The following is a 25147-nucleotide window of genomic DNA, read 5'->3' as shown; positions in this document are numbered from 1 at the left end:
CTCTTTCTATCAGTCAGTGGTGTACTATCCTAGGGTTTTCCTAATTAAAGTCTGAGAAATGAATTTCTTCTTATTGGATAGAGACTATAGGACACTTTCCCCTCCACCCCCCCAGAGTAATGGATGAATTCTGATGTCAGAATGACCAGAAACATAGAAGTATCGTTTGTAGGTTTCACTTTGATCTACATTATTTGGATCTCAGATGTCACCTGTGCTGATAACTTGGCTTCTCACTTTGTTTTAGAGTGAACTAAAATTTAAGGTAGAGGGTTATTTCATCTTTTTGTGGTTATGATGCTAAAAAGCTCTGTCAAAGCTTCCAAGTACTTTTTACAAAAATATGGGGAGGGGGGCGCAGACTTTTCCCCCTGTGAATTAAAACCATTTGTTCTTCTTTCATTTTATAGCTAGGACTCAAATAAATGGTTTTAACTTACAGGAACAAAAAAATCTACCACACTGGAATTTGGATGTTCTTAAAGCTTATATTTTTTTTTAAATTGTAATTTAGCATTGCTGTTCTCATCATGTTTACATTCAGAATAAAACATATCTGGGTTATAAAACTTAACAGGTTATTTCACCAGCCAGGCAGGCAAAGTTGTTTTAAATTGTTCCAGTTGGCATGATAAATGTAAAATAATGAACGTGGCCTGGGGTTTTGAGGCTGATTGGAGATAGAATAGCACCTGTCTCACAGATAAGATGCAGCATGCCATATAGACTGTTGAATATTTAAAACAAAAATATTGTTAACTGAATCCCTACCTTGCCCCACCCAGGACAGCTTACATAAGTAATACAGAAAATGAAAAGTCTTGCAGAACATAGGAGAAACTTTCACAGTGCAGTATTTCCTAGGTTATGAAATATCACTAAATTTTTAGCAATATCTTTCTCACTAAGTAAATTGTTTATACTACTGTTAGATTTGGAATAAAATGGAAACCAGCAGGGTACTAGTGAAGTGGGATGGGGAGCAGTGAGGAGTTAGCTTATCATGTAGCAGTGGCAGGTACATACATTTCCCCCCAGAGGAAAAGTTATTATCATTTTTAAGTATTCTTAACTATAGTAACAGAAGGGGGAAAAACCCTTTGGATACAGGTGATGCAAATAAGTAGCATTTCGGAAAAAATAAAGACATTAGCAGGCTCATGCCCACCCAACAGTGGATAATGTCACAACAGGGCACATAATAGTAATAACTCAGATTTCTCTAAAGCTTTAAAGTTTATGACACGCTTTCTTACCAACAACCCTGTGAAGCTTGGATTCTACTTTGCAGTGAGGAAAACAAAGCTTAGAGCGGTGGGAATGAATTGCCTGGGGTAAGAGAGCTCATGGGTGTCAAAAGCAGCGATATGATTTCACCTCTTTCCTCACCATTTCTCAGGTGTTGTTTCTTCTGTACCATATTGCCTCCTGCTCTTGAGCATAAAAAGGAGCAGAGTCATGGGATCCTAGAGTCGGATGGACCACAGAGACCAGTGTAGCCCGGTGTGAGCATACCGAGTCTAAGAAAGATTAAGTGATTTATCCAGGGTCCCTGAGCACAGGTCGTCTGACCCCCATGTCCAGTGTTCGGCCTCTCTGAATTTCTCAAACTAAATTTCACACAGTCCTAGAATTATTCAATGAAAGAAGGTATAATAGTCGACAGACACACACAGAAAACTTACCTGACATGCTTTCTATGCCAATAATACTTCAGCTGAGAACATGAGAAGAACCATTGGTTGTCGGTCCATGTGGATGATGTGACTGAAAATTTGACTCGTTCTATGATCAGCCTTTGAATGCATTCAATAATGTATGAAGTCCAGTGAATTGATTGTTGGTTTTTCTCTGCACACTATTTGCAAGCTAGTACTCATTTATAGTTTTTGTTCCCCCCACATACACACTGTTAAGTTTTGTTGCGGTAATGCCCATTCTGAATAATTGGGTGAAATGAAGACATTTGTAAAAATAAGAAAGCAGAAATATTAATCACTAAGACTCTAAGTCTTAAGATATCTCTGATGTGTAACAGATATCCATGAACCCAGATCAAGTATAAAATTACACACACAGAAAAAATGTAAATATGTTTATAGCTATCTCTAAGTATGGTTTATGTCTGGTGATTCTGATGTGTGGTATGTACATTATCAAATTATTTTCTTTTTTTTTCTTTTCCTTTTTTTTTTGCAGAGGGGAAGGCAGGACAATTAGGGTTAAGTGACTTGCCCAAGGTCACACAGCTAGTAAGTGTGTCAAGTGTCTGAGGCTGGATTTGAACTCAGGTCTTCCTGACTTCAGGGCCAGTGCTCTACTCACTGCACAACCTCGCTGCCCCACCAAATTATTTTCTAAATGTTTTGACAGAATTGCTGTCATTTATAGACAGTTTGTCAATTTTTGTTAAATGTAAAAGGAAAAAGTGATGAATAAGAAAATTCAGAAATGAAAATAATTGTAAAGAATTTTATAGAGTCAGTAAGTAAATGTTGAGTAAATGCCTACTATGTGACAGGCACTGTGCTAAACACAGGTGATCCAAAGAAAGGTAAAAGACACTCCCTGCCCTCAAGGAGCTCACTGTCTATCAGGGAGAAACCATGCAAATTGCTATGCACAAACAAATTAATATACAGGTCAAATTGGAAATAACCAAAAGAAGGAAGATGCTAGAATTGAAAAGGATCAGGAAAGGTGTCTTGGAGAAGATGGGATTTTTAGGTGGGTCTTGAAGGAAGCCAGGAGACGTAGGTGACATGTCCAAAATGTATCACTAAGTTGTTTCAGCCTTTATTAGATTCAGAATAAAATTTACCAGAGAATATAATTATAGTATTTGGTACTGTCAGTAATGGCCATTTAAGAAAATGATTTTAAAAGACTTTGGTGCATGGGTTCCAATAGCAATTTTGTTTGTTTTTGTTTTCACTAAAGGGTGTCAGAGATGGCAAAAAGTTTGAGAGCCTTTAGAGTCTCAGTGCCACAATCTGGTATTTCTCCAGCTAGGGTTCTTTCCCTCTCTCATTGACCACTGTCGTATTTCCCACGATCCCTGGGCTCTCATGACTTTGGCTTTGAAACAGTTAGGTGGTGCAATGAATAGAGTGGAGGCCTTGGAGTCAGGAAGACCTGAATTCGAATTCTTTCTCAGGCACACCCTAGCTTTGTGACCTTGAGTGAGTCATTTAACTTTGTGCTTCAATTTCCTTACTGTAAGGTGGGTATGATAATATCACCTACCCCCTCAGGGTTTTGAGGATCAGATGAGTGCAAATATGTAAAGCACTGTCAAACTTTGGGCACTATATAAATGCCAGCTATTATTATTAGCTGTTGAAAGCCTAAATACTTAAATAGTTGTTTTTCCTAAAAATCCTTGAAGATATACGAGGGAGCACATATTTTTCCAAATATCTGCTGTTTAGATTTCCATCTTGGGAGTCTTAACTCATCTCAGAAACCAAAATGGAAGCTGAAACAGGGGTCAGAAAACTATGACTGGCATGTAAGTTGATTTTCAGTGGCCTATAGGTCCCTGCTGTCACGGAGCACTCACCCGATACCGCCTTCCTCTACAGTGCCATTAGTTTGTGAGAGTTGGCAGCAACTACACACTCGCTTCCTGGCTTGGGAGAATCCACATGGTTCCTTCTCACCACCGCTCCACCCTTTTCCTTCCCCAAGATCACTGGTTGGCAACTTCCACTCGGTCAATACCCCTCCTGGCCCCTGTTTGTGAGTCACTGGTTAACACCAACTTCTGGGCACGGCAGAAAGAAAGGGGTCAGAACCTTGGCATACCATTCATAAAAGACTACAGATGCCCTGGGCTAGAGCTAGAATCAGGTTGCACCTATCGAGTAGAATACAAAGTGGGTTTGGCTTTACCACAACTCTAGGCTTGAGAAATATTATGTGGTAGTCGTATTATTTATAATCTTTCCCTAAGTACACTTCTCAAATTAAGTAGAAAGCTATTAAATTTTATGTGTGTTTTGCTTATGATTTTAGTTCTCCACATTTATTCAAATGTTTCAGATGCTCGCTCTCTACAGATCATGTTGGTTATTCAACTAACTAAAAAGTACCTAAAACAAAATTACACATTAAAAGAACAGAGTTGAGAAATTTCTTCTATGGAGTTATGTCTGCTGCGGTCTGCACCTGCCACTTTCAACTTTTGTGATTCAGTGATTTTTCCTATTGAAGGTGACTTGTGGAAAACAATGGTATCTTTAGTAAAAGTTCTCTCTCCTCCTTTAATTAAACTTTCACATTTAGATAGATATTTGAAAACTGAAAATATTCATTTATTACACTCCTTTCACATATTCTGCTTTTTATTTGCCCCCAGAACAGTTATTTCAAACATTTCACAGATACAAGTTTCACCCACTCAAGTAAATAGAATTCTTTCAGTTCATCAGCTGGCTTTTATTAAGTGCCTACTAGTTGCTAGTTATTATCCTAGAGGCTAGGGTTGGGGGAAAAAAGCCAACAAAAAATAATCCTTGCCAGTGTATGTGTATGCATGTATTATATATAAAACATAATGCACACATATATGTATACATACACATATATATTTGTGTGTATATGTGTGTGTGCATGTGTATATATATGCAGATACATAGATAGATATAGATATATATCTCGTCTTCTGCAAGAAGTCTTTCCCAATCTTTGGCTTTTGACCATGAGTAAGACTCCCAACAGAGAAAACTAAAAGGCAGAGATTTGTAAAAATATATACTCACCTGTGTGTATGTATATGCATGTATATATGTGTGTATACATATACATACACACATATGCATACATGAATACTTACATGCATGCCGTTGGGTGGCACAGTGGATAGAGTGCCAGGCCTGGAGTCAGGAAGACTCATCTCCCTGATTTCAAATCCAGCCTCAGACACTTAGTAGCTGTGTGACCATGGGCAAATCACTTAATTCCTGGTTGCCTCAATTTCCTCATCTGTAAGATGAGCTGGAGAAGAAAATGGCAAACCACTACAGTACCTTTGCCAAGAAAACCTCAAATAGGGTCATAGAGAGTTGGACATGAGTGAAAAGTGACCGAACAAATCTTTCTTAGAAACTTCTGTAAGCAGTCCTCCTTAATATTAATGCCTTCCCTCTGTTGATTATCTCCAATTTGTTGTGTATATAGCTAATTTGTATGTAGTTGTTTGCATGTTGTCACTCCCAATTAGACTGTAAATTCTTTGAGGGCAAAGACTGTTTTTGCCTCTCTTTTGTATCACTGATGGTACCTATCCCAAGGTAGGTTTGTTGGCTTGACCTGAACATACTTTTTTAATATATTTTTTTTCTGAACATACTTTTAAAAAGATACAAGGTGGGGGGGGGGCGATGAAAAGGGGAGAAACACAACCTTGACAGGAAGTGGGGACATACATGGAGAGACCAGGAAAGAAAGGCTCATGCAGAAGATGGTCCTTCAGTTGAGTCTTAAAGGAAACCAGGGATTCTAAGATGTGAAGGTGTGATGAATTAGCATCAAATGGGGCCTGTTTTAGCCAAATGGAAACGCCCATGTGCGAGGCTTAATAAAAGATAATTGTAAAGGAAAAAGAATGAGTATAAAAATACTTGTGGAATGAATTGGGATTGACCACATTTAAGAGGAGGAATTTGGATGATTTAGCTAAAAACATCTAGATAATTGCCAAATGTATGCAATAGCAGACCCATTTATTATAGTCAGGATTTGATCCTTACTTAAATATAATCTAACCTAACAGCTTAAAGGAAATATTGTGTGCTAAAGTAGCTGAGATTATATTAGCCTGAAGCTGTTCTTGCCAAATTCAAATTAAACCTGATGTCAGTATTTAGTCAGCATTTTAATTTTGCCTGACACCCCACTATTGTTCATTTACTTTGCTTTTTTGTAAGTCAGTAATTACTGTAAGTTCCTCCTATACTTATATTTCCATATCATATATAATGAAAGCTCAGGAATAACTTCCAAAATAACTGAATTTTCCCTTTAACTGAGGGTTACCCCATTTTATGCTGTGGAAATACCTGAAACAAAGACTAAGAAACTCCTCAGGATGTAGATCTGTGAACATATTTAAGACGTACACATACACATTTGCGTGGCTGTGTTCTCCATTATATATTTTTAGATATATGGCACTTTTCTAACTACAGATCTTCAGAGTGATAACTAGATCATGAATTCTTTTTGAAGGAAATCTAATAAAAATGCAAAGTTAAAATTATTATTGACTTAGCAAAAAGTAATGTGCAAATAGGAAAGTATGTAAGATCAGGTATAGAGTGACTGTAAATTAAGGCCGATTTTCCCTAAACCCTGACAGAAAATGTGATATTAATGTATATTCATATTTTTCACATTCTTCAGTTTAAGAAGCAGCTGAACATGAGTGGAAAAAAGGAGACATTCAACTTACACTGAGTGATGAATTGTGCATGTATCGTTTCTTTGAAGATTTTGAAAGAAATTTGTTCATAATCACTTCAATTTAGTAACTACCAAATAACAACAATCTTATGTTATTAAGAATTTTCTCTTCAAATTGGAAGAACAAATTATCTTTCATCTCCTGAGAACAGTTTTAGTAAATAGGCTTTTTGTGTAAGGTAAAGTCTGTGATGAATAATTAACCGAAGTTCCAGTGTAAGAAAATATAATTGGCGTTCAGTCTTATGGACCTTATGGGTGGACTTTATGAAGTCATGGTTATCATGGGCAGCTAGGATGCAGAATGCAAGGGATTCAGTAATGGATTCTTCAGTGTGTTCCTCAAACACTGAGAAACGTGTAAGGTCAAATTTTCTTTTCATTGTTATTTGGATCAATGAGTTTAAGTCAGTGGTGGGATTCAAATGAATTAAACAACCAGTTCTCCAGGGAACTGAGCCTAGGCTCCGCCCCCACTGCTGACATGACAAGCGCAGGCCCCACCCCCGCTAACAATAAGCTCTCAGAACTCAACCTAAAATTAGGTACTGGTTCTTCCTAACTGGTGCAAACCGGCTGAATCCCACCACTGGTTTAATTATGAAAAATATTTCTATTCTCTGTACCCAAAGCTCTTACATTAATGTAAAATTATTTATTTAATTAACTCAGTGTCTGGGAAAAGCCAGGGAATCTCTTTCCTTTTTTGTGAATTACATTCTTATGTAACTGTAACATTCTATCATCCAGAATGAGTATTTTTAAAATTTTCAAGGAAGAACTATTTAAAAAGTCAGATGGTAGACTTGAATTTGGGTTTCTTTCAAGGAAGTTGAGAAATGAATTTTTCACATTTCTTTGCCTTCCTTATTGTCTATACATTGAAAATAAGATTTTTTTTATCTCCAGATTAAAATGTATTTATTGAATGGTACCTTTAAAGTAAGTTTAGGTATGTTTAGAGTGCGATAATGGAGTTACCCACTAGAAGAGATGATCGGGGAGCCCTGGCTTTTTTCTCTAATTTGATATCAGTAGAGCTATTTCTATTCTTTGTAAGGAATATCACACTCTAAAATTAAAAAAAAAACTATCAAAAAACCAACAGGTGTGCTACCTGAGTATCATCCAATATAGTGAAAATAGCTGTTGAGAAGCACTGAAGTGAGCCTCAGTTTCTTAATTCATAAAATGAGGGAATTGGTTTAGATACCTTCTGTTGTCCCTTCCAGCTATATAGATCCTTGATCTTATGAAATAGTTGGGGACTATTTGTGACATGAAAAAAGTGGGTTAAATCTACCACTTACCTAGACCAGTGTGTTTTCAGGTAGAAATCGAAAACATAAGAAATTATGCATGTATTATTGACTTTCAAATTAAAAAAGCCAGTTATATTTTAACGTTTCTTATAAAATAGAATGTCCAGTAAAATGGCTATCACTTAGTGAAAGTAAAAAAGAAGTCTTAATCTAATTATCTAAAGCATATAAATTCCTGTAAGTGGGACTAATTCAAATAAACATACTCTATATTATTTTCCTACATTTTATAAAGTCAGTTTGCAATTCTGATATCTTCCTTTAATTAAATACCTACATAAATTGAATTTTTTGAAATATTTCCTATATAGTTATGAAAAATTACCATAGAAATTACACCATACTTTCAAAATTATGTTAGAAAAGAGACTAATTCTCCTTTGACCTTGTCCTTCTGTTGTCCTGTTTGTGCTATTCCTATTTTTTCCTCATTAATAGAACAGGTATCCAAGTTGTACACACTGGAACCAATAGAGGAGCTTTCAGAGGAAGAAAAAGGTAACAGTGGTATCAATCAAGGCCTAAGTACATGAATTACCATATTTCATTATGAAAATAGATGAAACCTTGAAAATACGCTACCAATGGTGGTGATACTGTACATGTAAAGGAAATATTTAGAATTTGTAAATATTTTTGTTATATGTATTTATTCATTTAATATTTATCAAGTATACATGAAGCGCCAACTGTGTGCACAGCAATGTGCCAAGCTCTTGGTGTACAAAACCAAAAAATGAAACAGTTCCCCCTCTCATGGAGATTAGGCTGCTGAACTTATATGCAACATATTGCAGGTGAGTTAAGTAAAAATATATACAACATAAATAATTTTGTGGGGCAGTAGTAACTAGAAAGATCAGGAAAATATACAAAGGAGATGGCTCCTGATCAGAGCCCTGAAGGGGCTAGGGATTCCAAGAGATGGCAATGAGGAAGATGAGCATTCCAGACACGAGGGACCCAGGAGGAGAGTGGAATGTTTTGGATGGAGGGGTGCAAATAGGTGTAATGTAGCATGCATGAGAAAGAGTAAGTCATAGAAAGTAGGTTGGATGGAGCCAGGTTGGGAAAGACTTCAAAAGATCCCAAAGTGATAATTTGTATTTTATAGTAGTGACAGTAAAGAGCCACTGTACTACCTGACCTGTTTTCTTATTAAGTACTTTCATATGTTTTTATGGGAATGTCGAGTGTTTCAAGGGGCAACTAGGTGGTGCAACAGAACACAGGGCCCGGAGTCAGGAAGACTCATCTTCCTGAGTTCAAATCTGGCCTCAGACACTTAGTAGTTGTGTGACCCTGGGCAAGTCATTTAACCCTGTTTGCCTCAGTTTCTTCATCTGTAAAATAGCTGGAGAAGGAAATGGCAAATCATTCTAGTCTCTTTGCCAAGAAATACCCAAATGAGGTCACGAAGAATTGGACATGACTGAAACAACTAAACAGCAACAGTGTTCTAAGCTCACTGATTCTATAAATAGGCATTTAATAAATGTCAGCCAAATTTAAATGGAAATGAATAGTAATAAAATACTTTTAAAATTCATCCAAATTTAAACATTTTTGAATTTTATTTTTTAGAGAATCTTTTATCTATGCTTTGGAACATTTTTAAAACTTGGTAGTAAGTTTGCAGCTCTGTATCACATACCATCACATGCCAGATACTACTACCAACAAAAATCACACACCATTTAGTGACCTATAAATATTTGCTTTATGTTATTGGTGAATACCTAAATATTAAATCTAGTCAGAGGCAAAAGATGAAATGACCATTTCCCTTAAAATAATTTTTAACAGCAAGAAAGAGCCACATAAACTCTGAGTTTCAAGTGTTTGCATTTAAAATTAAAATGTCTTTACAGAAGACTGGAGGAGCTGCTGCCTTCTCTTGGGTAATAATTGAAACTTAGTGATTTGCTTTTGTTTTGTTAAATTTTTGACTAGTTTATTTAGAAAGTGTTGAAGTGATTCTTCAGCAAGATCACAAATAGATTATTTTAGTACCATATTCACAATTTATAAAAACTTTTTTAAAGCTAGTTTGATATAACTTCAATGTCTCTATATTGAGTGTTATAACAAAACAAACTACTTTGGGAGAGGAAAAAATCAGTTGTCATTCTTAACACAGCTTAATTTCTTTGACTAGCAAAGATTAGTGAATGATTTTGACAAACCAATATTTATGTCACTTCAGTTGGGAGGTACGTATGGTGTTTCATACATAAAAAGCAGTTAACAGTCATAAGTTCTACCTCTAATTCTGGCCTACCACCTGGCAAATGAAGTAAACACAGTGAGAACAATGAAGGGAATATGATTGTCTCAGGGCAGCTCATCCCCATCCTGGTCCTGGACCAGTAGCATCATCAAAGTGTAGATGAAGGATGGTATATGATGCCAGCTACTAGTCATTTCAGGAATGATTCACAAAATGGTGCAAACAACCATCTAGAGGCTGCGTTCATTTATCCAGTTGGTGGATTACCCCTTATTTCTCTTATTCCCCCTTCCCAGCTCTCTTTGGGTAATTTTACTGCCATTTGCAGTAAGCCTCGCTTTCTTTTTGGTTGCTATGCTAGTATTTTTGTTTTATTGCAGTGCACACTGCCAGAAAATGCTATATGACCTTTGTTTTTAAATTTTAAAGTAATTTAGTTTTAAAACTTTTGTGCAGTCATTGAGATAATTGGAGACTTCTTAGGCTCTTGAAAAATCAGGGTTGGGAATCACTACTGCTGATTTCCCAAAAGGGATGGGAAAAAAGGAAAAAGATGGGAAAGCGGGTAAGGCTTCAGCTAGTTATTAGCAGCACTCAGGCTTGGTGCTGTAGTCAGGCTTTCTTACGGATTTTTATTATCAATTCTATCCACATTCTCTATATTAGAGGCAGGTAAGTGACTCACTGGTTAGAGTGCTGGACCTAAGGTCAGGAAGACCTTGTTTCAAATCTAGCTTCAGATATTTACTAGCTGTGTGACCTTGGGCAAGTCACCTAAACTCTCTGCCTCAGTTTCCTCACCTGTAAAGTGAGAATAATAATAACCTCTACCTCCCAGGGTCATTGTGAGGGCAAAAGGAGATAATACTGGTGAAGTGCTTTGCAAAGCTTGAAGTGTTATTTAAATGTTAGTTATTATTATTGCTATTCCAGGCTGTCAGTAATTGATATTAAGGACATGAGGCCTATCTGTGGCACATCTTTGCTTATATAACGATGCCTCACACTTATAGTGCTTTAAAGCTCAAAAAATGCTTTACATAGTTTTGATCTTCACGATAACCCTGTGAAGTAGCTGCTGCTTTAATTCCAATTTTATGGATGAGGAAACAGGCTCAGAGAGGTTATGTGATTTGTCCAGGGCCACCCAGTTAACAAATGACTGAGGCAGGGTTCCAGCCCCAGTCCTCCTGACTCCAAGTCCATCACTCATTGTACTATACTATACTTCCTTTCACGATAACGTTAAGTCAGCATTTATTTCATTACATGAATGATTTAGACAAATATTACTAAAATTTAACAATTCCCTTTTCCTGTGATCATTCTGTAATATCATACTGTAGAAGTAATTTGCCTGTTTCATGTTCCCTTCATCTAAATATTTACTTTGTAATTTCTTTCAGAAAGCAAAGTAGAATTTTATATCTGTAATGTCTTGTAATTCTCAAGAGTTTCAGTTTTTTTACCCTAAAAAGTATCTTTATGAAAGTTTGGCCTTGAGAGTTAATTCTTTTTTAATTCCAAACCAAAGTAAATCTGATTTCATTCATAATTTCAAGATTGTATATAAAGTGTTTTCCTTTTTATTCATTTTTTTTACTTCCTCAATATGACTCAATTCACTTTTAAGTCAGGCCAGAGTTAGTGAATATTTGAATGTTTAACCCAGCTTAAATCAGCAAATTACTACCTCTAATTCATTTCTGTTCTTTTAAAATTAATAAACATTTAAGTATTGGCTGAGATATACTGGTAAGGGTTTAATAACTGGCTCTCTGAAAAAAATAACACAAAACATACTTTTAAGTTTAATCTGTATCATTAACAATTTCTCAATCACTTTCCTAAGTCTAGACAATAAACAAAACAATAAATCAGACTCAGATTTGTGGGGTTTGCTGATTTATCAAGAGTAAATGCTCATGCTGAAATTTTAACAATTGGCTCCTGATAGCCAGTGTGAACACCCTTGAATTAGGGAGCATATCATCATTCAAGGATAATCATTTAGTGTACTTGAGTATCCCCCCAAAATCATTGTAGCATCCAGAGGGAATAATACCAAAAAGAAGCAAATGACTATGGCTTTTTTAATATCCTTTTTCAGTTTTAAGTTCCAAATTCTCTTCCTCCAGCCCGGTGAGAAGACAAACAATATGGCACTTATACATATGAAGTCATGTAAAACATTTCCTTGTTAGCCATATTGCAAAAAAAAAACCCAACAAAGTGAAAAAATATGCTTCAATTTACACTCAGAATTCATCAGTTCTCTCTCTAGGTGTATAGTATTTTTATCTTGCGTCCTTTGGAATTGTCACATATCATTGCATTGATCAGAGTAGCTAAGTCTATCACATTGACTAATTTTTTTGAAGATGTCTGTTCTGAAGAAATGATTGTTGCCCATCCCAGGTAGATTCAGAATTTTTAAGTGGGTCAACATTTTCAACTAATGAGAATTTTTCTGCATTCATCGTCTTTAGTCAGTGATGGTGATTTTTTTTCAAGCACATTTTCTAATAGTGTGGATTTTGTTTTTAAAGAGTGAAGCTTCATGGCTTTTTTTAAGAATACTTCAGAATATTTTAGAATACTCAGGTTAAATTTTCCTGTTCCCTCCTGAAACAAGGTGGATCATAATGATAGTGGACATTAAATATGAAAGTAATATACTGGCTTCTACATTCGTAGGATTGTTGTTAACAAAGCAGGGAAGATCAGGAAACTTCTGCTCAGTTTGATTCGTCCTCTCATTTGCTTCATGAAATGGACTCTTGTCAGAGGAGTCATCCTTGTTTGTGGCTTGTATGCATGAGCTGTAGAAATGGTCCACCACTTTTTGGGGGCCATTCTCCCTTTTAAAACTCTTTCCCTTTGTCCTTTCCTTCAAACATTAGCCATATTTGTTTCATATCCAGTCTCTATGGCACAATCAAAACTTCCCTGTGCCATCTCTAAAAAAAGAGCTGATGTCCTTATCTAGATGAATGATTAGGAGCATTTATAATGATAGCCAGAATTTCCACATACTTTAAGATTTGCAAAGTGCTTGAAATGTTCTTTTGTATGCTCGTAGCAACCCTGAAAAGTAAGTTTATTGTCCCCATTTTAGAGATGAGTAAGTGAAGAGCAGTTAAGTGACTTGCCCAGGGTCATACAGCCACTAAGTGTCTAAGGCAGAATTCAAGCTCAGGTTTTCCTGACTCCGAAGTCCTGCATTCTACTTCACCTCCTAGCTTCCTCTCAAGGGGAGATACCCATCTTTTGACAAAGGTCCTGCAGTCCCATCAAGGTTGGTTGGAGGACTCACTCCTCAGACTGAACTCTCCTGCCTGTTGCTACTTAAATGGAATGTCTAGAGCCTACTTCTTCTGAAACCCTAGAGAATTGTCTAACAGGTTATTTAAAGGGACTTAGGGATGTCTCTGATAAATGCTAAACCTTAAAAATTATGTCATGGAGAGTATCTACCATATTATGCCATAAGACTTCTATGGGGAACCAAAGTCAAAGACAATCCTGGACCAGAACACTGGCCCAGATCAGTCACTGATCGAATGCAGTATGGTATTGTATGTGTGCCTGTAGGATAATAGAAAGGATTGCTTTCATGATTTTAGTTATTGTGAGCTAGCCTTGTAGGTATCCAGCATGAACAACTGTTCTTCTATTTGGTTTGTAAGTCTAGAAGCAGTCAGTCAACGAGCATTTATTAAGTACTTGCTGCGTGCCACATACTGTGCTAAAATAGGCAAAAACAGTCCCAGCCGTCAAGGAGCTCATTCTAATGGTGGGGAGACTAGATGTGACTATACAGAGTGTGAAAGATAATCTCAGAGGGGAGGCACCAGCAAGGTGTAGAAGGGAGGTACAGGGAGGGCCTCACCTTTATTTGCATAACTTTATTTATCACAGAAGTATTGCATTAAAACTAAAAATAGAAACTTCTTCTCCGAAAGTATTAGTGAAATGTGTTGAGTCCACCAAGATGGCATTCTTGAAGGGACCCATTTCACACATTAAGGGAGGTTGCAGGACGTGTCCAAGATCACATAGCTTTTTATTAGCGTCCTTGGGAGCAGAGTTATCATTCTTTGACTCCTCATTCAGCATTCTTTGAATTTCAACACTTTTCCCTCCACTTTTCTTAAAGTATTTCTATGTAACCATTAACTAGAATTAGAAGAACTGATAGTTAACACTATGATTAGAATCTCCCTACCAGATGTTGAGGTTTTTAGTGGTATGGAAACAGTTGTCACACCTCCGAACCATGGGTACCCCCTCCCGCCCAGGTTCTGACGAACCAATTTTTCTTCTTCCTCTATTCTGTTTTGCTTAGTGATCTCATCAGCTCCCATGAATTCATTTATCTCTGGTGCTGATGATCTGCATATCATCCTATCTCCTAATTTCCAGACTTATATTTCCAGCTGTCTATTGGACATCTTGTATTGGATGGTAGACATCTTAAACTGAACCCATCCAAAACTGAACTCATTATCTTTTCCTCTAAACTCTCCCCTCTTGAGAACTTCACTATTACTGTTGAGACCACTGTCATCATCCCTAGCTTGCAACCTAGGTGTCATCCTCAGCTCCTTACTCTCTCTCATTCTCCCTATCAAATCTAGTGCCAAATACTGTCCATTTTATTTTCTTTAACATTTCTCATTTACTCATCCTCTGATACTGCTATCACTCTGCTGCAGGCCCTTATCACCTTATTTTTGGAATATTGCCACAGTCTGTTTGCTGGGCTACCTACCTTAAGTTTCTTCTCATTCCAATTCATTCCCTGCTCAACCGTCATATTGAGGAATAAAGCATAGGTCTGGCCACATCACCCTTCCATTCAATAAACTCTAGGGGTTCCCCATTGCTTCCAGGATCAAATATAAAATCCTCTGTTTCCTCCCTTTGCAGTCTTCTTACACCTTACTTTCTGTCACATTCTCAATGATCCAGTGACACTGCTAGCTGTCCATTGCACAAAAAAATATTCCAATTGGGCATTTTCACTGGCTGTCTCCTATGCATGGAACTCTCTCCTTCCTCATCTTCATCTCTTGGCTTCCATGGCTTTCTTCAAGTCCCAGCCAACTTCTACAACAAGCCTTTTCCAATCCCCCATAATGCTAGTGTCTTCCCTGTGTTGGTTATCTCCAATTCATCTTGTGTAGATCTTGTTTAAATACAGTTGTTTTTATGTTGTCACCCCCATTAGACCGTGAACAACTTGAGAGCAAGAACTATCTTCTTCCTTTCCTTGTAATCCCAGCACTTAACCAAGGCTGATTGAATTAATAAAATGCCTATTGACTGACTATAACATTCAGGCATAATTCTCCAGCAGGGATGGGATTGTGAGTGCCACAGTCCTAGGAAGCAGACCTACCAGCCTTCATAAGTGATATTGAAACAGGAGCATTACTGTTAAGAGTTCTTCTGCCTGGTCAGCAGAGTGGCAATCCTTTCGTCTTCCTTCTTTGATTTATTGGGTGGGACTCACATTTTCCCAAGTGTCTTTTGGGCGCAGAGTTTTCGGGTGCAGAATGAGATTTCCAAAACTTTTGCTTGAATTTTTAGAACCTTTTTTATTTGTTAGTGAAGATTTACTGTTTACCAATACCCTTTTATAGGGTCTAAGTTGTTTTCCCACTTAATGGAATCACAGGATTTTAGGGCTGGATGGTCTTGGTCTATAGGTCACCTAGTCCAACTCCCTCACATTACAAGCTAAGATTCAGAGGTTAAGGGATTTCCTCAAGGTCACACAATGAGTTAATGGCAGAACTGGACCTAGAACTCAATTCTTCTGCTTTTTTTCTTTCAGTGGTATAGTGGAAAAAGTATAAGGTATATATATAGTATAATATCTCTTTGAGATATACAATTCTTTCCCCCCCTTACCAGTACCTAGCTATGTGACCTTAGAGAAGTCTTCTGACCTTCAGGTTACGTGTAAAAGGAGAATGGACCTAAATGATCCTTAAGCCCCTATCTGTTACAATTATGGTTTCATATATATATATATGTATATATGTATATGTGTGTATGCATTTATTTATATATGTGTATATGTATATATGTGTGTGTGTATGAATGTGTGTGTATATATGTATATCACTACATATACGTCTGACTAATTTTGTTTTATGTCTTAGTAAACCCTTTAAGGTGATAAATTTTTCGAGCAGGTACCCATCTGCATTAATAAAGAGAGTCCTTCACTAAAGCAATGATATCAATGGTAATAAAAACAAGTCTTATTTTAACATTAGCTGCTCTTCATGGTTTCTATGCTGCCGGAATTTGGTCACCTGCTTGATGTAAGCAATTAAAGGATCACTGATTCTTAGGAAGTTTTTAGTAGCATCAATAAAAATTTTGCAGCTACAGTTTATCTTCCAATAAAGTAACTCTACTTTTATTTGTGTGTGTGTGTGTGTGTGTGTGTGTGTGTGTGTGTGTGTGTGTGTGTGTGTGTATTTTGGTCAGTTACCTCTTCTGCCCATTGTTAACTTGCATTATCTTCTTGATCATCTTTGAGGAGGTGTTTTAACTTGTTATGGCTTTCTTACTATGAACAAAGCATGTGCACAAAACAAAACAACCCACCAACATTTAAATTAAACTTCGTGAAGAGGGAAAAAATGTTTGATGAGGCCAAAACACTCGTCATTTTTAAGGCCCCCTCATCCTGTGCTTTAATATTAGCAATAAGTGAGTGAGCAGTTCCATTGTCAGGAAGTTTATCCAAGTGTCCACCGCTTGGAAATTTATAATCAAATTGTTTCCAGCCTAACTTGAACCTATTCTTGGATCCCCGTGACTCTGGGGACCAAGAAGCAGGACAAAAGCTAGGACCAGAGAATATTTCAGGACATGGTGTGCTCTGCTTTTCCTTGATGCCCGTGATAACTGGCCTAAAAATAGCCTTGTATGCACCAGAGAGGGCCCTGTTTTGTATGAATTCTGGGGCGCTCACACTACCAGAAACTTTTAATCCCTGGAGAGATCTGGCTGCCAGCAGTGGAGTGAATCAGTGCCAGGGAAAATTACCATGATTGCAGTCAAACTCACTAGCTATTGAGGCCTTGTAATCAGAAAGAAAACTGATGAAAGTACCTATAATAGAGCCTGTATTTTTTGTGTCTGCTTAATATCTAGAAAGCTAAGCACTCTTACATTCCAGATTTTTTTTCTTTAAAAACCTAGATAATTTGTTTCCTTTGAGCATAAAAGAAATTGTTCACTAATAACTTTTAATATTGTAATTTATCGTGTTTAGTTTAGACTGAATTTTATTTAGGAAGCAGTTGTTTAGGACTTTTTAGAAATTATTATAGAAAAGGTGCCTCAAATGCCCAGGTAAAGAAAGAGGAGTTGTTGATGAAAGAGAATCTTATCACCCATTTATGAAACCCTTTCTTCTGTCAAGACCCCTGGGGGTGGGTGTCTTTTTCTCCATGAAGTCTTCACTTGGCCTTTCTTGCAAAAGTGAACTTTCCCTTTTCAGTTCTTCCTAGGATACTCTGTCTCTTTTGTCTTTATTAAATTTAACATCACTACCTTTACTTTTGAAAATATTCTTTCCTTCATATTAAGTTGTAAACTTCATGAGGAAAAACTTTTTAAAAAATTTCTACATACCTAAAACTCAGCACAATGCCTTGTTCTAAATGTTTGTTAAATAGTATTATCAAGGTCACAGAAGTAGTTAGTGGCAGAGCTCATTTCAGAGGTCATAACAGACATCCCACAAAAGATTTTTCCATTTAAAAAGCATTGGGAAGGGGTGCTAGTAGTAAAGGAATGGTAAGGGAAAGGGGGATAAAGAAGTCCAGTAGGAGAGTCAAAATGAGGGACATGAACTGGGGGTCTTTTGCTTTTTTCTTCGTTGTTGACTATTTAACACAGTCCCAGAACTTTTTTTTAAAAACATTTCATTTTTTTTTCAAAACTCTGCAGATTTTGGGGGGGAATGATTACTTTAGTATTTTAACATATACTTAGCCTTAGATGATTTTTTTTTACCACTTGAATTATGTTTTTTAAAACACAATACTTGATGACTCATGGAGTGGGCATAGGATCATAAATTTGCAACTGCAATTTGGGGAATAGCTAACTAGAACTGGAAGGAATGTTGGAGATCATCGTGACCAGTTTCCTCATTTTACAGATGAGGAAACTGAGGCCCAGAAAGGTTAAATGCATTGCCTAAGGCCACACATCTAATTCTGGATTGGAACCTAGATCTTTTGACTCTAAATTCTGTAGTCATATCATTGTAGTATGTGGTGTTTAGTCAAGTGTAGTATTTTCCATAAGGAAAGAGTAAAATTCAAATACATTTTTCTACTGTTTTGATATATAAATATATATGCGTGTATATGTGTGTATATATATATCTATATATATACAGTTGTACATTTTGTTATAATTTGAATTAAGAAATTATATGGTGGTTCTTAAGAAATATTTGCGTTCATCGAGTTACAATTTTTAAGATTATTTAGTATAGCTTTAAAAGTTTTGGAGAATTATAAATAGCATTTCTTATTAAAAAATAATTTTGATGTTTCTTTACAATTAAAAAATTCATTTGTTATAGCCTTGTCTATTACGAAGTTGCACAATAATTATTTCACCTAGAGAATATAATTTTATCTCTTATTTCAGGAAAGGAGAATGGGAAGAAATTAACTAATAACAAACTGCACTTGATAAAAGCTTTGAAGAGCAATCCTTCTCTCACTAAAGAGTTAAGAACAGTCTTAGAGCAGACGTTGGTGGAGAAGCTGGAAACCTTGGGAATTAACGCAGTAAGGTTAAATCTTTCTGGGATCTTCTGCTGGCTTCCACTCCCCCCCCCCCCCCCAAATAAAAACAAAAAGCAAGAGAAGCTTATTTCTAAGCATATGCTAATTAGTCATCCACAGTTGGGAACAAATTATTTAATTGACATCTCAATGTCATCATGGCCTAATTGTAAAGAATGTTAGAAGCCAAACACATTTTCAAGATGTTTTAAGTTCCAGAATACAGTCTTCTGGAAAACTCTGGCAGGGAACATTTCGGGCATCCAGATTCAACTCCCATGGCCTCTATCCATTCAAAAAAATAACATTCTCAATAAAGTTTTCCCTAAAGTGTAGATATGGTTTAGTATAGTTTCTTGTGTTAATCCTGCTTTCTTTTGCATGGGTTTCTAAATGTCTTAAGAACAACATTAAAATCTTCTCAGTTGAGAAATGGCATATGTTAGAAGTGATCAGTGGAGTTGAAATGCTTATTTGTTCATAGCATGTCTACGTCGTTGAATTTAGGGATATGGACTGCACCTGTGATTTCACTGGGTATTCCTAGATGAAGAAACTCCCTTTACCAATGTAGATCAGAATGCTCTCTGCAACTTAATTTCTTTTAGAGTTGTCTAGAACACTAAGAGTTAAGTGACTTTCCCAGGGTCACACAGTATCAGTTAAGACTTGAACCCAGCTCTTCCCAGCTCCAAGGCATGTTCACTATCCATTATTCCATGCCGCTTCTCTTTGTTATGTATAACACTGTTACGAGCATAACCACATTACACTCTTCTTTTGAAATCACTTGAATTTTTGGAGTGTGATCCAGAGAGAGAAGAAAAGTGCATAAATTCTTCAAAACCATGTCCACTTACATAGTGTATATAGGAATGTGTAAAATTCATCTGTGATCTCTCTATTGACACTGACACCTTGTTCTACCCCACCTCCAGTACAGGTTCTTACCATTTTACACCTGGACTATCGCAATAACTTCCTAAATGGCCTCCCTGGTTCCAGACTTATTTCTTTCTCACCCCAACATTTTCACATTGTCAATCACTCACTCACAAACCTTTAACCCTCCACTCCAGCGAGGCTGTAGCCTACTCACTGTTCTCAGAATACACTTTATTCATTGCTGCTTCCTCAGCATGGCTTGTGCTGTTATCTCTGTCTGAAATACCCTTTCCCTTCCTTTTCATTTATCTAGCATCTTTCCAGGCTGTGCTCATGTACCATCTCTTAAAGGATAGTAAGATCTGAGTTCAGAAAAGACCTTTTTGAATATCTTTCTTCAATAAAATAGACCCCAGTGATCTCCCTCCAATAAGCTGTTCGAAAACTTACTATCTTAATCACTTTTTCCTTCCTTACGTTAACTATTTGTTCACCCTGTATGGTTATAGCTACACTGTAAAATCCTTAATATCAGAGATTCCTGATGCTTTTAAAAAATATATCTGTTACAGTATCTTATTCAAATTAAATCTTTTTTGTGTCATAGATTCCTTTGGCAGTCTGGTGAAGCCTGTGGGCCTCTTCGTAGAATAATGTTTTAATTGCATAAAATAAAATTCAAAGGAATCCAATTATATTCAAATACAGTTATCAAAACATTTTAAAATCAAATTCACAGACTTTAGGTTAAGAACTTCTTCATTAGGTAAATGTTTTATCACTATCTTTACAATTTCTTCGTTTGAGAATTCCCAATCACTAATGAAATCACAGTCCAGTACCTCTCTTAGTTCCTTACAGATATGCAGGTAAAATATCCAGATATTGTGGAAAGTTCACATAAATTAAATCCTGTGACCTCTCGTTCTTTAGGGTGTACGTGGTATTCCCACTGATCACCTGAATCGAGTGCTAACTGCTATTGACACTGTAAGGCAAGAGAGAAGAAGGCAAGTGCCTAACATGCAGGAAATCAGAGACTTTCTGGAATATCAAGTCAGCTGCAAGATTGAGGAAAGAACCTCAGTGAATCCAAACAGGCTTCTTAGCAACTCTTCTTTGATTCTTTCAGGTAAGAGAATTTATACTTAATGTGTATTTAATATGTTCATAATTATGGTACCCACCTAAAGGACATAACTATTAAATGTAGCATTCTTGAGTCTGGGGTTATAGCTTTTTTCCTACACCTGCTTCCCAAACAAAATACACAGCATTCAAAATGAGAGTCCTAGATGGTTTCAGCAGTTGTGTAAACAATAATAATTTTAAAAAACAATTTGTTATCAGACTCTGTGAAGAAATTGCTGTTTGACACAAGGATCTAAGACAATTCCGAAAGATTCATGATGGAAAATGCTATTCATATCCATAGAAAGAACTATGGAATCTGAATGAAGATCGAAGCATATATTTTCTCTCTCTATTTTTTTTTGTTTCTTCTTTCTCGTGGTTTTTCCCTTCGGTTCATCTTCTTCTTACAACATGACTAATGTAGAAATATATTTAATATGATTGTGCATGTATACCCTATATTAGTTTGGACATTATCTTCAGGAGCAGGGAGCAGAGGAAGAGGAAGAAAATTTAGAACTCAAAATCTTATAGAAGTGAATGTTGAAAATTAAAAATAAATAAAATTAAAAGAAGAAGAAATTGCTATTTGAAAAATATTGCTATTTAAATTCCAGATAAGCCTAGCATGACCCAGTTGGAAATGTCCTCATCTGGAGAGTTACCTAGAGTGACAAAGTCATCTTCAAAAACTAAACATCTGATCAAACAAAAATCTCTTGCTGCTGAGCGGATACATATGCCAACGTGTGTATTTTTACCTCTTGCAAAAATCTTAACTTTATTAACATTTAGTTTAACTGATTATCTTACTTGCTTTTAAGTATAGTTTTTAGTTAATGACAAGAGTTTCATTTACATTCCCTATTGCTGCTTATAACTGTAAGAAAATTAATGCTGCAGTGCCACATGAAATTATAATGTTAAAATGTATTGTTGACTCGTGAATAGTTCAGGAATAACTTATATTGTTTTTTTAGAGCCAGGACAAGTACCTTAGAAGAGAATTTTCTTAAAAAGTCTTCAAGTATTTCGTAAGTTTTTTTTTGCTCTTTTTTTTAAAAAAAATGGAATATTACTACTTTTCTAAACCCTTTTATTCAACTGTCCTTTCTTTACAAGTCAATACTCTGTTATGGGTAATTAAGTTCATAGGTTCATATGTCAACATTTTTTAAGCGTCCTTGTTTTATGTCCCATATATAGTTTTTATTGGTGTTGCCAGTAGCTTAAGAGCCAAAGATTGGGACTGTTATGGGACAAGTTTCATTTAGATAAAGTTTTAGTCTTTTGGGCTTTTGTGAAGCTGATGTAACTCTGGTCTTTGTTAGTTGAATCCCTAATGTATGGAAAATTAAGATTTAAAGCAATTCACTTTATCAGGATTTATGCTTTGTTTTTGATTTGCTGATGATCACAGTGCTCCTTTCACACAGTAATTCTTTTTTAAAAGGTAGATTAAATATCCCAGCTAGAATTTTATATTGTATATATTTTTATATTATATATAGGTCAAAAAAGCAAGAGTCATACACAAATTGGGAATTAGGGGACAAATTCTTAGATTTTCCAGGACTTTCTTGCACATTTTTCAAGTGACACTGCTAGCTGGACATTTCTGCAGGATTTGAGATGTCATCTTGTCCAACCCTTCCCAGAATCAGCTCTGCAAATATCCCTAGTGAGCGCTGCTTGTTTAACTTTTGCTTGAGCACCTCCAGTGAATGGGAGCTCACCTTCTCATGAACCAGAGCCTGTCCCATTGGTAAACATCTCTAATTGTTAGGAAGTTCTTTGTTATCTTGAGACCAAAATCCTGCTCTCTGTAACGTGAACACATTGGCTCTGTTTTTTCTTTTTTTGTTCTCTGGGATGAAGCAGAATAATCCCAATCTTTTGTCTCTGGCATGATTCTTTAAGTGTTTATAGATTCTCAGTCATTTCCCCCTAAGCCTTTTCTTTTCCAGGCTGAGCATTCCTATTCCTTTCAACCAATCCTTATAAGCAATTCTTTTCAATCACCTCACAACCCCAGTGTCTATACCCTAGAACCATTCTGTTTTGTCAGTGTTCCTTCAAAAGTGCAGGAGCCAGAAACCAAGAATTTATTAAACACCTAATATGTGCCAGGAAGTGTACTGAGTAAGCACTAGGTCGCAAAGAATTGCAGAAACAGTTCATGCTCTCAAAGAGTTCAGAATCTCATGAGGGGGAGACTGTAAGCAAACAACTATGTACCCACAAGACGTATGCAGGGTAAAATCTCAAAGGGAAAGATACAGAGATTAAGGAGGACAGGGAATGGTATTTTTTGTAAAAGGTGAGACTTTAGCTGAGACTTGAAGGAAATCAGGAGTTGGGAGATGAGGAGGGAGAGAGTTCCAGGACTGGAGTCAGGCAGTGAAAATGCCCAGAGACTGGATATGGAGCATCATGATCAAGGAAGAGCAAGGAGGCCAGTGTCACTGGATTATAGAGTGTGCAAGAAGGGGCACGATTATGAATGGTTTTGAACCTCAAAAAAAGGATTTTATATTTGAACCTGGAAGTAAAAGGGAGCTAGTAGAGTTTATTGGATGGTAATTAGGGGTGGGGGTGACCTGTGCTTAATTAGGAGGGTCATGTTGGCCGCTTAATGGCAGACAGACTGGAGGAGGGAGAGAAGACATTATTCCAGATTTGTTCATATCACATAAGTGATTAGATAAACATGTCAATTCTCTTCAGTGTGGAATTGAGGACATAGACAGTGAGGTTAAGTGACTTGGGGGTCATAGTAGATAACAAACTGAAATGAGCAGAAACAGGAGAACAATTTGCACAGTAACATTAATATTATAAAGATCATCAACTGTGAAAGACTTAGTAACTCTGATCAACACAGTGACCCACCACAGTTCCAAAGAGCTCATGACGAAAACATGAAAACATGCTATACACCTTCACAGAGAGAACTGGTGGGTGCAGAGTGCAGAGGCTTTCTTCCTTCCTTCCCTCCTTCCTTCCCTCCTCCCTTCCTTCCTTCTTTCCCTCCTTCCCTCCCTCCCTCCTTCCTTCCTTCCTTCCTTTCTTCCTTCCTTCCTTCCTTCTTTCTCTTTCTTCTTTTGGTCATGGCTAATGTTGGAATTTTTTTGCATGGCTACACATATATTTGTAAAGGGTTTCCTTTTTCTTACCTTCTTGATAGATGAGGGAAGGGAGAAGAGAGGGAGAGAATTCAGAACTGAAAATAAAATTAAATTGAGTTGTTGGGTGGGGGGGGGGAAGAGGAAACATGTGCTCTAAGCTTCTTGTCTCTTACGGGTATCCTGAATCACACCACTTTCTTACAGCCTCTCTATCTAAAAATTCAGAACATTTGCTGTCTGTATCTAAATCAGTTGAGAAAGTAATAATTTAATTGGGCATGCAATGATTCAGATTTCAACTTTAATAAATTATCAATCCACATGTTTTCCTATTGGTTTGCAATATTTAGGACTCCTCCCTTTAGTTCCGAGGATGAATTAGATGAGGATGGCATCGTGCAGTCCTTCGTGTCACCAGAATTGCTTCACAAGCAGTCTGCAAACAGCCTCCACACTTTTGGAAATGATGCTGCCAAAAGTGACACTGATTGGACTGAAGGGAGTGAAATTGAAGATAACGAAATCCCTTCGAAGCCTGCAGAAGGTTTTCTAGACTTTCTTTTGCTTAAAAATTACGGAGCCAAATGGTTTATTAAACATTAATGATAAGAATTTTATCAACTTGATTCCAGGCACTATTAACTGAAATTCTTGAACCTATGTTTTATAAGGATTTACATTCGAGGAGAAGTGGGAAATCATTTTTATAATTTGACATATAGGCAAAAATTTTTCTAAAATGAAAAGCTGTTTCTAACAGCTATTAACTTCAGTGTACCTCACAGTAAATCCTATGATGAAACATCCCAGTAGAATGTTTAATAGTCCACGGCAGGTTGGAATTTTCAAAAATAGGACTAATTGCTATACACCATTGGACTTGAGAGTTTGACAGATGGTCAAAAACTCTGGTAATGATGCCTATCAGAGAGTTGCCCTAATCTAGAGCAGTCCTCATTCATACCCCTGCCCTTCTGAGTGGTTCCAAAACCCTTCAGATTATCATGTGTGTACCAGTCAGTAATGAAAGCCATTCAGAGGGTTCCTATAGAGTGTGAGTATTCCAAGAGATTTAGGAGCTTTCGAGTTTTAAAACTGAAGAGGATCATAGATTTAGGGCTAGGAATAAGATCATCTAGTCCAATGTCC

At 36.6% G+C, this 25147-nt stretch overlaps 1 protein-coding gene across 3 annotated transcripts in view; it reads left to right on the top strand.

The window, feature by feature from the left end:
• The window catches only part of DZIP1 (DAZ interacting zinc finger protein 1), an 83041-nt gene that overhangs the window by 49486 nt on the left and 8408 nt on the right, over window positions 1-25147 (top strand). For 2 of the 3 annotated variants that reach the window (XM_036758145.1, XM_036758146.1), the window contains 5 exons: window positions 18712-18854; window positions 20670-20868; window positions 21488-21617; window positions 21851-21904; window positions 24349-24542. In XM_036758145.1, coding sequence (XP_036614040.1) covers window positions 18712-18854; window positions 20670-20868; window positions 21488-21617; window positions 21851-21904; window positions 24349-24542 — 720 coding nt within the window. Of the gene's footprint in view, window positions 1-8225; window positions 8286-18711; window positions 18855-20669; window positions 20869-21487; window positions 21618-21850; window positions 21905-24348; window positions 24543-25147 lie in introns of all 3 variants that reach the window. The other variant, XM_036758147.1, reaches the window with a different exon arrangement.

This window comes from Trichosurus vulpecula, chromosome 4, assembly GCF_011100635.1.
Source record: "Trichosurus vulpecula isolate mTriVul1 chromosome 4, mTriVul1.pri, whole genome shotgun sequence".
In the NCBI taxonomy this organism is placed as follows: Eukaryota; Metazoa; Chordata; class Mammalia; order Diprotodontia; family Phalangeridae; genus Trichosurus; species Trichosurus vulpecula.
Note: the sequence above shows the minus strand (reverse complement) of the source record. Positions and strands in the feature narration are given on the sequence as shown.